Consider the following 17,828-nt stretch of genomic DNA (forward strand, 5'->3'; position numbering starts at 1 on the left):
TTTTTATCTTTGGGAATAAACTTTTCTCCTAATAATGGTTTAAATTTGGTACCCCATCCCTGATATACTTCTTCCAGGATGTCACCTACGAATTGCATTGGGTAACCCCTTTCCAAGAATTTTTCCATTAAAAAAGAAAATTCCTTCTGTAGGTCTTGATATTGTGAGGTCATTCTTGCAATCCTGACAGCCTGACCCTTAACAATACTTTTCTTTTGATGTAACGGATGTTGGCTGTTGAATTGCAAGTAGCTGTTACACCATGTTTCTTTACGAAAAATATTAGATTTGAAACCGCTAGTTGTTTTACTTAAGGTGATATCCAGATAGTTTATATTTTGTTGTTTAATTTCGTGGGTAAAAGACAAGAAGGTAGTGGTTTGATTTATATAAAACATAAAATCTTTTAAGTCATCTGTAGTATCCTCTTCCCATAATAAAAAAATATCATCAAGAAATCTAAGATATATTTTTATATTTTTCATGTATGGGCTCGGAAAAATGTATTGCTCCTCCCATCCAAGAAGAACCAAGTTGGCATATATGGGGGCACATGCTGTCCCCATAGCCACTCCAGTTATCTGCTTATAATGTTCCCCTTGAAATGTGATGAAATTATTGTCAAGGACTATTTCTGTCAATTCTAATATCAATTTTTTATTATCCAAGGTTGTGTTGTAATATTTATACACACAGTTCTCGAAATATTCAAACCCCTCTTTTCTTGGTATGCAGGTAAACAAGTCTTTGACATCTATGGTCACAAATTTTATTTTTTCTGACCATAAGTTGTCTGTGATTTTACCTAAAAAATCCCAAGAATCCTGCACCAAGTGTGTCTGGTTCTTAACAATATCTTTCAATTGATGGTCAATAAAGACTGCCAATGGTTGAGTTTTTGATCCTTTCGCTGAGACTATGGGACGAAAGGGAGGTTTGTAGACATTTTTATGAATCTTGGGTATTGCAAAAATTTGAGGTATGTAAGGATATGTTTGTTTTAAAAAGTTGTGTGTTTCCTTCCCAATTCTAGTTTCAATAAGGTATTCTTCCAACCAACTATCTATTCTTCTATAGGCAATTTGAATTTCATTATAGGATACGGTGGTATAAGTTTTCTCATCCATCAATAGATCTGTTAAGGCATTAATATAAGCTTCTTGGCTATAAATCACCATTCCACCACCCTTATCCGGTTGCATGAACCTAAGGTTGGTCTCTTTTCTTAAATTTTCCATTAACATAGTTTCCTTTTCATTTAAATTATTATTTTTATTCAACCTTTTTGATTTTTCAAAGGTATCGTAAATGTCACTGGTTACTATAGCCTCAAAGGTCCCTATAACCGGATGTAGTGGGGGATTGTAAATACTACTTCTACTAAGAACTTGACAACAATCTGAAAAATCACTTGGTGATGTATTCACAGTTTGTTTCTGTTTGCAAGTGATTTTCAGATTTAATTTTCGTAAAAATATTTTTAACTCTAGTAATATGTTGGCCAAGTCACCATATGTTGTCCTCACAAATTTAAAGCCCTTTGAAAATAAATCAAAATGTTGTTTTTCCACTTTTAAATTGGTATAATTGTGTATTTTAAAACCTTTATATACCTGTGTAATACCATTTTCCTCTATATAAATTTCTTCTATCTCCCTCTCCTCCCTCTGGTTCTCCATGCAAAATCTACCCCATCTATATGTTCCTGTGGTCCAGGATCCGAGGGGTTTCGTTGTTTGTTTGCTAGTCTTTCTGACCTGCGGGGTCCTAAAAAAGTTTCAATTTCTTCTTGAAATGAATCCAATTCATCCAGATGGCTATTCCTTGTTTCAAACCTTTCCTGAAATTCTACCCTCTTGTTTCTTCCTAAATCTTTGTAATGCCCACTTTTAACCTTATAATTGTTATTTCCCTGATTTTTCTTAAATTTCTGAAATGGAAGTGGGTAACTAATACCCTTTTTATACTGTTCTCTATCTCTAGTAAGTTTACCTTGTTTCCTTAAATAAACTTTTTCTATCTTGGCTTCAACTCTTTTTAAAATTTTTGTGTATAAACCTTCATAGTCATCAAACAATAAATCTTTAACAATTGCATTCTGGTATTCATTCACTTCATTAAATAATTTTTTTAACTGAACTTCATTATATTTAATCAACTTGGACATCAAAGTAAATCCACAGTCATCAAAAAAAGTTTGCAAATCATTTAACACATTATCGGTATAGTGAATACCAAAGGGATATTTATAAAATCTGAGTCCCTGCGGGACTATTTTATATGTCAAACATTGATGTAGGTAGTTGTTGTCAATTTGTAAACACTTATATTTGTACAATATTTTTTCAAAATGAAACAATTTGTCCCTTAATGTCATTTCCCGTTCATTCGCTATATTGTCTGAGCATTCTGGTACATCCCCACTTTGGGAATTACCATTCACTGTTTTATCAAAGGTAAATACTTTGTCCAAAATGTTTTTGTAACTAGCTTTACTTTGTCCGCCGTTGGGCAACTGGCGTACTTTAACAGAATGTGTTACCGCACTTGAGGAAATGTGCGGATTGGCAAAAACAGTACCTTTTTGTTGTTGTATATGCCTGTCGACACCATCGGCGTTGTTTCCTTCATCTAGGTTGTTTTCCACGATGTTGCAATGAATATGTATACCGGTTTCCTCCCTTTCTAGCAACTGCCCGTGGTTTCGCGCCTCTGCTCCTACCAACGTCTTCTTACCACCATAACTCCGGGGATCCGAGCGTGGAGATGACGTCAACGGCTGCGCTGAAAGATGACCAACGGTGCATGTACTCTTCCTCGTCCTGGTTGCCGGTTCTTCTTGCGAAAATAATTCAATTAGTTTGGTGAGATCTCCACGCAATGTTGAGATCTCTTCTCTTAAACGGGTAACTTCCCTTTGAGTGTCAAAAAGATTAACACTTTGGTTAGACGGAATGTCCAGACCTACCATGGTGGAATCATTTAAGGTTTGTTCCATATTCCAGGCAACAAAATAGTTTCTTCAAATAGCCATTAGGCCACCCTCCCTATTCTATACAGCACTATAGCAGCTGACTGGTTCCTTATTGCATCTGTATTTATTACACAGTATAATTCTCATATTCTCTATATTATGAGAATATCTAGCAGTTTGCATTGCACATAATTTTCTTGTAAACTGATAAGTTGGTTATGATGTCTTATTGTTATTGCACTATTGTTTGGTTATCTGTTAGAGTCTAATTGCTTGAGTACTTATTAATTGATTACATTTGATTACTTATTTAATAATTGCTTACAGGAGTAGGGCTTTGAATTGATCTACACAGGATATGTTGTTTACACCCTATATGCTTTTTGTTAGGAAACCCTGTGGACATTCCAGTTGTTGCATGTGCCTGGTTAGGTACGTACCACAGGGGGTGTTGTACTCAGTGATTGGTCTGAAAGGCCAAATGCAGTGGAAGAATGACTTCCCTGGACTGAGATACCATACCCTTGTGTACAAGTTGCACAACACAGAGTGATTTCCTTACTACCATAGACATATGATGGTTGAAGGCCAAGTTACAGTCTATGTGTGCCCCCAAATCTCTGACTACTGGATCTACTCTTAGGAAATGTTATCAATAAGGTAGTTTCCAGGGGTGGACAACTTCCAAAGGGGTACTATTATGCATTTCTTGGCACTGAGCTTCTGCCCATGGCTCTGACACCAGTTATTTGTCTGAGAAAAACAGCCAGTTTGTTAAATTTCCAGGAAAACTCAAAACTGGGTATTTTTTTTTTTTTTACACCAAACTTATGTAGACAGTTATAACAGCATGCCCACTTCTTTCATTTTGAAAAAGTAGAATCAAGCCATAAGTGATAATTCAGTAAAGGTGTTTAAAATAATAATGGAGAGAACTGCACCTCACCAGGACTTTTTTGAATAGTCAGAATGTGAGAGTAATAGAGTTTGACAGGTGCTGCTGTAATGCTGTTATAGTTTCTGTAGACTATAAGAAGACTAGTGCTACTCTACTCTGCATCCTCAAAAACTAGCTAGGGGATTAAGGGGTGAGTGGCATCCCCCTCAACTGCTCCTCATATTAATGTATTTGATATACCCCAGAAATAAGTTTCTCTCAACTACAGCTCCTAGCAAAACTTCATATCTAACTTTGAAGGTTTGCCATTTGGTTAGGACTACTAGAAATAACTATTTTCACATCCTTTTTAAAAAAAAAAAATCTTTAGTTATAACTTCTGCCATCGTGGTACTAACCAATATCATTCATTTAACTTTATTTATGCATACATTTGTTGACTGGGGTACAGCATTGATGCAGCAAGTGGATTATGTTAATTCTTATAGAAGAGAATACGAAAGATTCAAAAAACAGTTGTAGGATTAATCAGTGCAAAGTTGTAATTTGTTGTTAAATCTCTCACAGCCCACAGACTAGTAAAGGTTTAATGAACGTTGCACTACATTATGAACCTTAGAAAAGGAATTATATTTCATACCACATAATCTACATAACCATAAAAATTAGTAAAAGGAAATTATTTTACACTGGGTTATGTACATAGGGAAAAGGTAGGGGGGAAAGATTTCTGGATGCAATACCTGAAAACCAAAAGTGCAGAAGTGGTGAGGTTGTGAAGGAAAGAGAGTTGAAAGTTGTGTAAGGAAAGATTTAGGGGAATGAACTGTTGTGCCAAAGAAATGGAGGAGGAATGAGGCAGAAAGGGGGGGGGGGGGTTAAGAGGAGCTTTGTGAGGAGTGAAGAAAATTTGTTAGAGCTGTATTTGTTGTCTGGAGTTGTCCTGGCATGTTAGGAGGAGGGTGTGAGTTTGGGTAGATCTTGAAGGGTGGGGAAATGTAAGAAGTTATAGAAAGAAAAGTTGTGTTTTATCCATAATGTGGGGAGCAACAAGGGCCAGTGGACTTTAATGTGCTTTCTTTGGTCATTATAAGCATACCAGAGCCTGGGTAATGATGTCACTTTCTGTTCTGAACAAGAAATTACACAAAGTCTACGGTTCTCTATAATCACCAGCTGATGCTGGTTCTCAACATGAGTATATTTTAAACAAGCAAGGCAAAGGAAAATACTGGCATATTCTTAGCAGGCAAGCCCTTCATATTACCGCGTTTCTTTCTGATTAAGCCTAGAATACTACATTACATGTTTGCAATACTTAGATTTTGCAAAAACTTTAAGCAATATAGTCCTTAAAACATGCAGGTGGTATTCTGAATCAGATAGGCCTCAACTCCCCACTAGTTAAGAAACAAGATGTAATATAAATTGACTCACTGTTCCCATCATAACTTTGCTTGAATGTTCTTTCTGAAGGACTGCAGAACCCTACTACAAACATTCAGTCTTGGTTATGTGGTAACTTCAACAGTCATTTTTCCTGGAGTCATGAATGCATCAATGATGGCCATCAGTCTTCCTCAGGAATAAGAAATCCTCATTTCCCCTTATAAAATTTCATCATGACTTCACAATTCTCCTATTACTGAATTCAATAGTGCAGGATACAGGATCAATCACACCTATTATACTTCCACAGTTCTGTTTCATTCTAGTGACATTTCACAGACTTATCAATTCACTTGTCTCAAAGAAACATGTTATTTCAGTGTGTTACCATGGTACTTTACATGACTAGTTTTATGTAAAAGCTTTCCTTGCACTTATTAATCCATCTGACAAGATATAACAAATCCATCAATTCAGACTACAGAAATATGATGACATTATCTCCTCGGAGTCTGCCTTCATATTCGGCCTTAAGTGGTTTAAATGGTTATGCCTGTATTCCCTTTGCTCACATACTACTGCAGATAATTTAATTATCTCTTCATGATGCACCTCTTAGGTTTAAGAGAACAAAGGCAAAAACTTTGTAAGGGCTGACGTATACATTTAGTATCTCTGCAAACTGTATCATTAGAGTAATCTTTTAAGCAGTTGTTCTGCTGGAAGGATCTATGCAATAAGTCAAGCTTGAGTTGTGAAACAGCAAATCCAGTTTATTTCTGTCACAGTGGTCTTTTTGCAGCATGATAATTCCAAATAGTTCTGACATGGAATTATCCTTTTGTTAAATCCTGGCAAATCATATCTACCTGACTTCTCTGCAACAAGCAAAGGATTTGAAACTCAAATAGGGAACACAAATGTAGTTACAGGATTGTAACTGGACCTATCAGACTAAAAAAAAAAAAAAAAAAAAAAAAAACTTCTTAGTTGGCTGGCAGTATATATGAGAGCACACAGTGTTGTTAATTAACTGCATGGTATGGTAAGTACACTAAAACCCACTGTATGCTAGTTTTAGATTCAGAGTAAAGCAGCAAAAAGAAAATTGATTCCTCCAGTCCACCTCAATCAAACTAAGCAGGCAAGCAGCAGTAGGTACAAAAGAATTAGGATATTGGCTATAGCTATGTATAAGGGCAAGTAAGTAGCCTGCCAAATACAGCTGCAGCTGAAACAGTCTAATTTTAAATCTTATTTTGCAAATGTCCTCATTCCCCTCCCCCCAGCAACACCTTCAGAGTCAGTAGCTAACAAGCATTACGTTGCACATAACCCACACACATAGCCTGCCTTAGGCATAGGACAACTAGGCAGCTGCCTAGGGTGCCACTCTAGCAGGAGGCATTTCCAGTAATCTGGCTAGTGTAGGTAGACCAGGATAGGGGCACAGGGTGGTGTTGGGGGGGGCACAGTGGAGCCTTTTTGCCTAGGGCACTAGTTGACCAAAGGCCAGTCCTGCCCACACACACACACACACACACACACACACACACACACACACACACACACACACACACACAGCCAAATAAAGGTGATAAATGCAGTCCAGGATGTAGAATGCTTTTAATCACGACAGCCAACAGACAAACATTCCAGTGGGGGATGGGAAGTTTAAAAAAAACAACAACTCAATTTTGCTATCTCCAGGGTGGCCAGAGTGTATGCTATATAGTGTACATACAGTATGCTTGCTGGTACCCTTGTACCCATTACAATATGCAGCTAAAGTAAAGGCATTAACTTGCAAACAGTGCTAATGACAGAGCAACAGATATTTAACAGATTACAAACTCGTTAAATAAAACCATCACATCTCTCTTCACAGTGCTTGGGTAGGTACATCTCAAAATATTTACACCCATGTGTACAATGACTGTGTCACTGTGTACTTGTCATGGAAGGATTCGAATGCCTGTGCAATGTAGTGAATCCTGGCAACTGATAGGCAGTTGACCACGAACCTCTCCTTGCACAGCCTGGTGAGTGGTGCAATTAGTGTCTCTCACAATGTAGTCACTGATGACTAGGATGTTGGATTGTGCGGAGGTTTGCCTTATAAGCTTTTGAATTGAGTCACTGTGACTCTGACTTATGTTTCAAGGTTGGTGATGCCTGTTTTGAGCTTGAGGTTACTTTAAAGAAGCTCAGCATATGTAGGTCTATTTGTTTGGTTGAATCTGCATAGGACAGATTTAATGCTGTGCTGTGTGGTGTTGGAAGACTCCTTGTTAGTATAGTGTCTTTCGGCATCTCTCACACAGTGTATCAGTTAAAGTACTAGGTGGTTGTTAGTAAACATGACAACAGTTGCTACATTATCTCAGGATAATCCCTTCAACAAGGCTGGCTACAGAGACAGCAGAAGGTGCAGATCTATGGTTCCAATTGTTTACTAATGTGGGCTGAATGTGGAGTAGCACTTATGAGGTTTGAAGTTTACTTATTTATTTCACATTTGTTAACCGGGTTAGTCCAAATGAGTTTGCAAAAACACTGTAAAAAAGAAAAGGTTATTAACTATTTGCATGCATTGATAGTAAGCAACCCATTTTCAGTGGAGACCCAAGGGGAAAGAGTCCCAGCAAACATAAGCAAAGATAAACAGAGTACAAAAACTATTAAAAATAACACTGCAAATATGAAATTAAATATAAAGAGAAAAACAAAAGAAAAAAATTATGAACATTAAGGGTTGCACTGATAGTAGTGGTCTAAATTTGCTACACGTAAGAGTAAAAACCAAAGGATAATCGTTCAAAAGAAGGACAATGTACAGACTTTGATGGGAAGTGGGGGGAAAGAAGATAGAGTGGAGAATGGGAGGGGGGTAGAGAAAGGAGGGGGCTGTAGTAGAGCTGAGGGCTTAGGAGGTTAGTTTAAGCAGAAGTTACTAACAGAAAGAAAGTTAGGAGATGCAAACAGGTTATACAGTAGGGCAGTCCAAGACTACGTGTGGTCAAGGCAATGGCATCATTTCAAGTTTAGTAGGTGGGATTACTAATGGAGGCACAATCTGTCTGATAATGAAGATAGTGCTCGTCTCAGTACTGCTGTAGGCAGCTAGGAATCAAGGATCTTTATCACCTTTTCTCACCAGCAGCAAAAGAGTAGCATCAACCCTAAGCTACATCCTGATAAGTAGTTATTAACCAGATGTTGCTGGGCTCGGTACACTTTCTTTATCTTTTTCTTGGTAAATACCCTGGATAGTACCTAGAGCAGCTGGAAGCAGTAGACAGCCAAGCTGCACAAGGTCCCTGGAGAGGTTCACACCAAAACTGTAACCAGACCACTCAGTCTAGTCCCATACACCAGCATGAATCAATGCCCCTTTGCTCCTCCTCTCACCAGAAGCAGTAGTGTCAAGCTCATGCCTGAGAAGCAGTTCCCAGGTTCTAAAAGTAATCCAGTCCCAGATGTTACAAATTTTAAAAGAAAGATGTCACAGTCTCATATTATCCTAGGTACTAAAACCATTAATTAAATACAATTTAAGTACTGGGATTTACAAAGAGACTGGAGAACTGAACAAAGTATCAAGATCCTTACGTATGCTGTTTGCACTTCATAGGATCTACAGTAATACGTAATGCTAAAAAGTGGGGTGCAAAGAAAACATAAACATCCCTGAAACAGTTGCATTTATATTCTTGACAAATAAATGACTTGTTTTCTTCTGAAGAGTAAGACCTTGTCTAATTCAGTTAATTCTCAGGGAACAGTATTCCATGTTGCTGGAGCAAGTTTGTGAAAGGATCTTTTACAAGTAGTTAGAGATAACTATGGTCTGTTAAGGTGGGAATTGTTGCTGTCTTATGAAGAGAGTACATTTAAGTATGAATAGCGAATGAGCTGCCCAAAGGAAGGCAGTCATATTTTAGAAACGTGACTGTAAAAGTGTTAGGCAGATACATGGCTCTGGAAGTAACTGACAACCATTTGGTACAGCCATGGTGTTCGCTCAGGTTAACAAAACTATACCACCATTTCATATGGAATACATATGCTTACAGATTCTCATATTCAAGTCTCCTGGCAGTAGATACAATGTAAAAAGCACTGCATGCTGTGCATTCTGAAATACTCACTACATAACTAGAATGACAGTTAAATAGCTTAGGACTCCATTGCAATAAAAGGAATGAGTTCATAAAAATACTACAGGACAAACCCTGTACTTTCAAATATTAACAAAAAACATGACTTGGCAGTTTCTCTAACTCTCTGGCATTTGTGTCCTAGTCATCTTCCTTCATGCACACCATGTTGGGGCTGAAAGAAATCTCAAGATGCTTTCATTAGGAATTTACTTCCCTAAATGTTTTATCAATTTGCTTACCACATCTGAAAGAATTTTAGTAGACAGCATAACATACAGCAAGGAGTATTTAGCTCTTTATTCCACACCCACTGAGATCATAAAGCTGTTCATGTTCAAAATTCACAACTCTTACCCTGTGCTATCATACAAAGCTGCATTCTTTCCCTGTTATGCAGCTGCATACATGTTACGCCTCTTATAATCTGGAGGTGAATAAATCATTTACAGCAGCTTCACTAATTATCTCTGCAAGCCAGAAAACGACACACTGGCTGATCTCAGGGAGGGAAAAGTAAGACTAAGACTTCCAACATATTTTAAAAAGGCTAAGTTATCACAGTTATTTTTTATTTTTTTTGCAAGAACATTTCATAGATGGTATAACACATGCAGAAACATACATGTAAGCATCACTACAAAAAGTCAGTGACATATTTCCTGAGGATTCTAAAACTTGACAATATTTCTCAAAATTTCCATTCTAAGTGAATGGATCTGTGATCTGAAAACAGAGAGTAGGACATTTTAATTTCATCAGCTGTGCCCTCACAGTACATTATAGGCAAAATGTTTTCCTAGAAAACAAGATCACATCACATCAACATGTTTATCCCAAGAGGGCATTCATGGTTTGGGGGAAAAAATTAAAACTAGTAATAAGTAATTATTGTGTTGCGGGCAGGTTTCAGTTGTGTTTAACTTCATGGTAAGATAAAGAGACTATATCTATGTATGTGTGTGTGTGTGTGTATATATATATATATATATATATATATATATATATATATATATATATATATGTGTGTGTGTGTGTGTGTATTATCTATATATATATATATATATATATATATATATATATATATATAGGTCTCTATCAGTTGATAGAGTTTTCAGAAACTCGAACTCCATGTGGTCGAGACCATATGATATAGTGCAATTCTGGAGCTTGCCCCACTGCAAAAATGTTTTTTTTTTTTTTGGATGATCAAGTTTTTGGAAACTTTAACTTATGGTCTCGGAGATTTTTTTTTTTGTTTCCAAAAGTCAATCATCTGACATAGACCAGATTATCTATCTATCTATCTATATATATATATCTATATATATATATATATATATATATATATATATATACACACACATACTTAAAGTAGTCTTTTTTTTTCTTACCTTGTCAAAGTCTACAATAATTTTGTGAGTTAAAGATAAATTTAGCATTTGTTAAATCTGTCCATTGTTTACATTTCCAAACTTATCTGATTATGTATATCTGCTTTGTTCACTGCAAAAGTAACTTTCTGTATGCATAATATATACACACACACACACACACACACACACACACATATATATATATATATATATATATATATACATATACATATATATATACATATATATATATATCCTGGTTAGAAGAATCTTCAGTTCCTGACCACATTCAACATTACTCAAATGTTCAGTAAAACACTAGTGTAAATAATATAAAACCAGTACAATATTTACTCAACTGGAGACTATCTCAGTTCATATTGATAAGCCTTAAATCTACTTAAACAACTTGTTATCAAAGTAAAAAAATATATTAAATTGCTTCCAGATGTTCACAAACTGAAGCAGTTTCTCTGACAGATAAAAATACCATCAGTGGTAAAGTAAATACAGGTTCAAGTAATGGCCATCAAGTGGCAAACAATGGTAAACAAATGTTATCAGCAGGTACTATAAGTCTGTCTGCAGTCACTACAGTAACAGAGTCTTGTATAAAAGGCAACTTGCTTGACAGTGCATTTTAACTTTTAACATAACAAGAAAATCCAGACACTAATCAAAGCAAGCAAAGTCAGACATGAGGTAAAAAATAGCCACCCAGTGAAGGAGAACCACAAAGCCTTCTTTAACTGTGTTAGAAATCTCAAAAACAATGCCCAATACTGTGCAGAGCTAATAGTAAAGTATATCACATACTCGGACCCAGAGGACACAGTCAGTCTAGAACTGGACAAATTTAATTTAAACTTCACCACCTCTTTCCTCCTATATTCCCAGATCACATACCTGCAATTACACTCCTCCTCAAATCTCGCAAGAACAATTCCTTCAGATGCTATTCAAGTCCAAAAGCACTACTTCTATGGGGTCAGACAACATAACAGGTTATCTACTGGTCAGCCTGAAACATGACATGGTATACCTAGTACAGAGGTTATTCAGTATTAGACTTCAAATGTGCTTGGTGCAGATTAATGGAGAATAACAACAGTCATTTACCCTTGCACAATGGTAGGGCATCAAAGGACTTGAGTAATTATAGACCCATAAGCATGACTAACTTCATCTGTAAGGCTATGAAAAGGATCATTATCAAATTAATAAGTAACAGCATAGGTAACAGATAAACTCTCAACCCAAGCCAGTTCAAATTCATAAAGAGCAGATCTTGCCTACTTAATGTCAATGACTTCCTCGGGAAGATTACTGAAACAGTGAACGAGGGCAAATCAGTACACACTGCATATCTAGACTTTGCAAAGACATTCAACACATTCAACACTATCACATACTCAAGTATTGTAAATTAACTCTCCCAGCTAAATGTTACTCCTATGTAACTCATTGGATAGGAAAGTGGCTCACAAACAAAACCCAGGAATTTAAGGTGGGCAGCTCTATCTCTTCCAAAAAACTTTTCACTAGAAGTATACCACAGGGTTCAGTCCTTGGGCTACTCCTCTTTGCAATTACTTCTCAGAGGTCAAAGCAAATGTTAAGAGTTTATGGCTGACCAAGTCTGCACAAAATCATTAACTGTGTGCCATGATAAACTCACCAGAGAACACCAAAATCCTTCTAGCAGGCTTTTCCCAAGCCATGTCAAAACTATGGACTAAAACTAAATGCCAAGTAATATATAATCATAACCTTCTGCAAACATGACTCTACTTGTAACTATCATGTTGACTAGACACCCTAAAAGTCAATCCCATAAGTCAGGGATCTGGGAACCTATTATGACCAAGAGCTGGCCTTTGATCACCTATTATCCACTACTGTAAGGAAGTCCTTTTTATCTCCCAGCTTATGCCTAAAGGTATGGCATCCAGTTTTAGGGATGTAATCATTTTACTATACTTAGCTCTTAACAGGTCAATCACCAAATGTAATGCTTTATTCAGTATGTACCTATACAGATGCTTGTCGCAATACTTCCTCATTAAAAAAAAATAATGGCCTAGATCATAAAAACTATGCATATCATCTCAAAGCCTTGTCTCCCTTCTTAGTATTATACAAGGTACTAAGAAGGGACTTTTGCCTTGCATTTAAAGCCTTAATGGACCCTATCCTGTCAGAACTATTACATATTTGAGTCCAGTGGCAGCATGAACTCCTGCTTAAAGGATCTCTATCTCTTCTGTGACATAACTTAGGAGGGACAGGTATAATATGTCTTCTGTGTAACAGTCTTCCACTCCACTTAAAGCACAGTACTTCTCTTATTCTTTTCAAATGTAATTTGGACAAATGGCTGGGAGACCACAAATTCACCCCTGGTTTAACACCCATGTCCCTCATGTATAGGAGCAAGTAAATGTCCCAACATATTCTTGTTCTGCCTGCATCTGGGTTATTCATATGCAAACTAGAAGGGATAAAAACTGCTACAGAAATGTAAGGCTAGTTTTTTAAAGATCCTTAAAGATCAGTACTGTACTAAGAACATATGAATGTGTTACGTGGTCCATATACTGGGTGCATGATAAATAAGAAGCTGTGCTGCGGAAAAAACAAGACAGAAGAATGAAGGGCTAATTTTAAATTACAATGTAAGACTGGTGTAAGTCATAAAAGAAAGCATCCAAGGAAGAATGTACTAGGACAGAAGAAAGGAGATCCGCAGTAGTATGACACTTATACCACAAAGTAAAAATGTTACAGAGACAAACCAAATAGTAAACAACTACAAGATATTTTGCAGACACATTAATGGTTATGGACATCAACTGGGTTTTAAGACCCTGTGTTTCTAGAATGTAGTGAAACAGTCCCACTTATGCTGTGCTGACAGGCTGATAAGAAGGTCAAAATGTGTATGTCCAGCTAGTCTGTTTGGCTTTTTTGGCCTGAATCTGTAACTTAAGACTTAAAAGGAAAAAAAGAAAAAAGACATGGACATTCAGAAGCCATATAGCTGAAGCACTTGATGTCCTTAAGGGATTGTTTGGATATATCCCAGAGGTCTCTGTTACAGGAGGTTTAAGGTATCACAGTGAAAACTCTAGCTTGACTAGGTTTTTCTTCTAGCTTTTAGTATGACAATTTAAACATAACACTGTAATAATATACAAAACACGTTATTACACTACCATGTGCATTTAAAGAAACAAAGAGAAGCAGTGCATTCCACATAGACTACAGTGTGGGACACAAGACAGAGAGAGAGACTTATACCACACAATAGCCATTCAGTTTTTTCTGCCCCCACAGTGATGAGGGACCACTCAGCCTTTGGAATTTCAGCCCACTGTGAAGTGCACAAATGTACATATTCAGGGCAGTGCTGGAATACATTGATAAAGCAAGACCTTAGCTGGGAGACAGTATATTGAACCTGTTATATGTTCAAGAAATGAATGTCAAATTTGCCTTCAGAGTAAAGATCAAGAGAATCTTGACATCCATTTTAAGAATACATAACTAATAAGTTATGATTGGAGAAACCCAATCAGAATTATTTGTAGTACACAGAGCTTTAGTTGCTCAAATGCACTAGACGTTAAACACGCAGAAAAAATGTAGGACAGTACAGTGTTTTACAGCTTTAAAGCTGTAAAAGACTTGGCACTTGCCAGAAAGTACTGTGCTAAATGAACAGTTTTTAAAGCCAGTACACACTTCACTCTGTCACATTTTTGTGTCTGTGTGTGTGGCAGCCCAGAATGCATGACAGCTTTTATAGCTGTCACAACTTTCCAACACTGTTTGGTAACTACCTTGTGTGTGCTCCAGCAAGAGATTAGAGCATAGCTGTTTTGAAGGATGCATATCAAACCTTATTACACACTTCTGTGATGTCACAGATGTGCATAACAAGCTTACCTTTTTGATTACTTCATTGGTAATCAGTATGTTCCATGCACTGCAAAACTAACTCCATTATACACTTTCAGCTGACTGCTGTAGTTGTATATCTGAATCAACATAGAATTTCAGTACATTTACATTCAATATCTCAATAAGCTGGCAACATACTTTCATTTTTGTTTGCTTTCATAACACATTTACTTTTAAAGAAGTTTTAATCACCTGGTTCAGCTGAACAAAATTTAAAGGATAAACACTCTTCACTGGTCCAGAGGGGCACATTACATCAAGCATTTCAGACAGAGCACTGAGCTGTAACAAAACAAGACAAGATTAATGAAAAATATCTAATAATCCATTAAACACTTCTCATTTTCTCAAAGAAAAATCACTGATGGGAGAAATTAACAGTGAGGTCTGATTTTTATGCCTTCTTTCTTACAGCAATGATTAGGAGGTTTGGGGTGCAGAAAATATAATATATGCCTTGTTACTGTACTGGGATTGTACCTTTACTAAAATAACAATATGGTCTTTGACTAGTACTGGGACAGAAAAACAGAAAATATGGGAATGAAACATATTCTACTTCACAGTAAATGAATGTGACCTCTTCACCGGGCCAGACCTTCTTTGATCAGTCAGTTTACTGCTCATTTCTTACACATAAGCTAAGTGATAGACTCACTAGAACCCAAAAGGAACTAAACATTTAGAGTACAGCAGTCAGCTGATAAATTAACTCTGCAAGTGTGGCTCTACAAAAGAAGGTCTCGTGGAAATGTTGTCTCAACTAAAAATACTTAGAGAGGAATGTCTACTTTCTAATCACGTTCCTCCAACTTTTCTCCTCACTCAAATTATAATTTAAAAAAACTACTGTATTCACCATATGGCAAGCCTTCCTAAATTCTTCTCCTTTTCTATATGTTAACTCTTACTAACAAACACCTTGTAATCAAAATGCCTTTGTCCTTTATTCTGTTCCTCCTTTTCCCATTTCTCTTTTCTGTCTTGCTCTACTTTCCCTCCTTTCTCTTTCCCAAACCCCCCTTAACCCCTCTAGATCTTCGCTCTTCTCTTACCTACTCTCAGCTCCTATTTCTGTTACTGGACAACTCTTCCCTGCTGTTACAGTTTTTATGTTCTGTACTGCATTACTGTCCCTGCGGTGCCCTGATACTGTTACGCACCTGTATGTGAATGCAACCTTTTTGTAGCTGCTCTACCATCAGTCTGTTTTGCTAACGTATTTGTGACTAATTATCAATGCAATCTATTGTAAATCTGCAAGAATAACTCTTACATTTGCGACTGTTGGTCAAACTTTCTTTCTATTATTATGTTACCCGGCTAGGAAGATTATTGTAACTATTTCTTTTTTTTTTTTTGTACTTTGTCTTTTTACATATTGGTGTATTGAGCTTTTCTCCTCAGGTCTCCACTAAAAACATGTTATTTGCTGACATAGTCATATCCTGTTAAACAAATATTAATAAACAAATAAATAAAACATTATGATATTTATTTTATGTAGAATCTGCATTACTCTCTCATCTAAATAAAAACTTGAAAATAATTTTTGACAAGTACATGCAGAAAGGAAATGTCACATTCTGAATTAATGTCTCTTAGCAAGGGGAAGGAAAACATGAGCAAACGATTACAAGTGAAGGCCTGAACAGAAATTCTGATGAACACGCACCATCTTCTTACATGAATTCTAAATATCTGGCTGTTTCAATTAGGATAGTTTGAAGATGCATTAGACAAGAGAATTTTCTGTATACTGTTAATCTTCACTGCCTGCCACACCTATCACTCCTACCTGTCTACATCAGTTTGTTCCTCTCAGTGTTTCCCTGTCATGACCCAAGTTCTCAACCCCAGCAGTCTCATATATTCAAGGACTGCTACACCTTCACCCCCTCTGTGCTATGCATGCTCCCAAACACCCCCGCCCCCTCACCTGCTGAAGCAGAGTGAAGCACACCTCTCTGGCCCATAAACTGTTTGTTATATTCCTGTTTTTCTGCAGAAGTCAGTATAACAGTAGAACAGACTGCCTTCCATTCACAAGGATGGATGAGCTGATATCAGCCATTCACTTCTACCTTCCCTGTCAGGTTCTTCAATACCTTGCTTGCTCATCCAACTTTTATCTGGGTTGCAGTTAGGGCTTTGTACCTCCAAAACTGTGGTGGCTGAATGTTTCACTGTCTAACAGAAGCAACACATCGATGTTGTTTTCAATCACTGGACAACAAAATCTTGAAGTGACAAAGTATAAAATGAGACTTGTTTTATTTATTTTATTTATTTATTTTCAGTTTGATTACCGGGGAAGTCCACTGGGCCAAGAAGTGCCCATTTTCAGTGGAGGCCCGGGGAGAAAAGCTCCACAAGCAGTTGTCAATACAATAGGTTACACAATGTAAAAGGTAAAATACAAGAGACACATTTTTACAGACAGGGAAAATCACATGCATAATGTACATCGTAGACAGCGCAATATGGCAAAAGAAAAAAGTTTTTTTTTTTGGTTCTTTCAATGGCAATACAGAATTTATATATTTAGAGTCAAGTGTGAGTCAACAGGAGTATTGAAAGCTTAGAGAGGGAAATCCCTAGAGTTTATACAGGGTGAAAGCAAGGACATTTCCATTTGGATGATAGGTATAAGTAAAGTCGGGTCTTGAAAGAGTCAGTGTTAAGTATAGTCCTAAGAGATGGTGGGTGGGAGTTCCATTTTTTACCTAGGGAGGAGAGTAGAAGCTGTCCAGCAGGACGTTTAGGTTTGTGGATGGAGATTAGGTTTTGGTGTTCAGATCGCAGAGATCTGTTTGGGATGCATGGGGGAAGGATGTTGTTTAAGGCTGGGCATTTGTCTGGGTAGAATATTAATTTGTGAGCGGTGGTTAGTTGGAGATAGTCTAGATGGTTAGGGAATTCTAACCAGTTTAGAGATTGTAGGGTAAGGCAGTGGTGTGTAGAGGTTTTAGATTTAGTGGCAAATTTAGAGATCTTGTTATAGCAAACTTCAAGTTTTGAGGAGTTGGAAGCAGACAGATTAGTTAGAAGGGGGGGCTCCATATAGT

The 17,828-nt window shown here is 36.9% G+C and overlaps 1 protein-coding gene across 3 annotated transcripts in view; it reads right to left on the reverse strand.

The window, feature by feature from the left end:
- LOC122796444 (beta-galactosidase-like) overlaps nt 1-17,828 on the reverse strand; it is a 1,102,950-nt gene that overhangs the window by 207,159 nt on the left and 877,963 nt on the right. For all 3 annotated transcript variants that reach the window (XM_044064918.1, XM_044064917.1, XM_044064919.1), the window contains exon 11: nt 14,953-15,042. In XM_044064918.1, the coding sequence (XP_043920853.1) occupies nt 14,953-15,042 (90 nt within the window). The remainder of the gene's footprint in view (nt 1-14,952; nt 15,043-17,828) is intronic.

The sequence above is a fragment of the Protopterus annectens genome, chromosome 3.part0 (assembly GCF_019279795.1).
Source record: "Protopterus annectens isolate FY-2018-M chromosome 3.part0, PAN1.0, whole genome shotgun sequence".
Classification (NCBI taxonomy): domain Eukaryota; kingdom Metazoa; phylum Chordata; order Ceratodontiformes; family Protopteridae; genus Protopterus; species Protopterus annectens.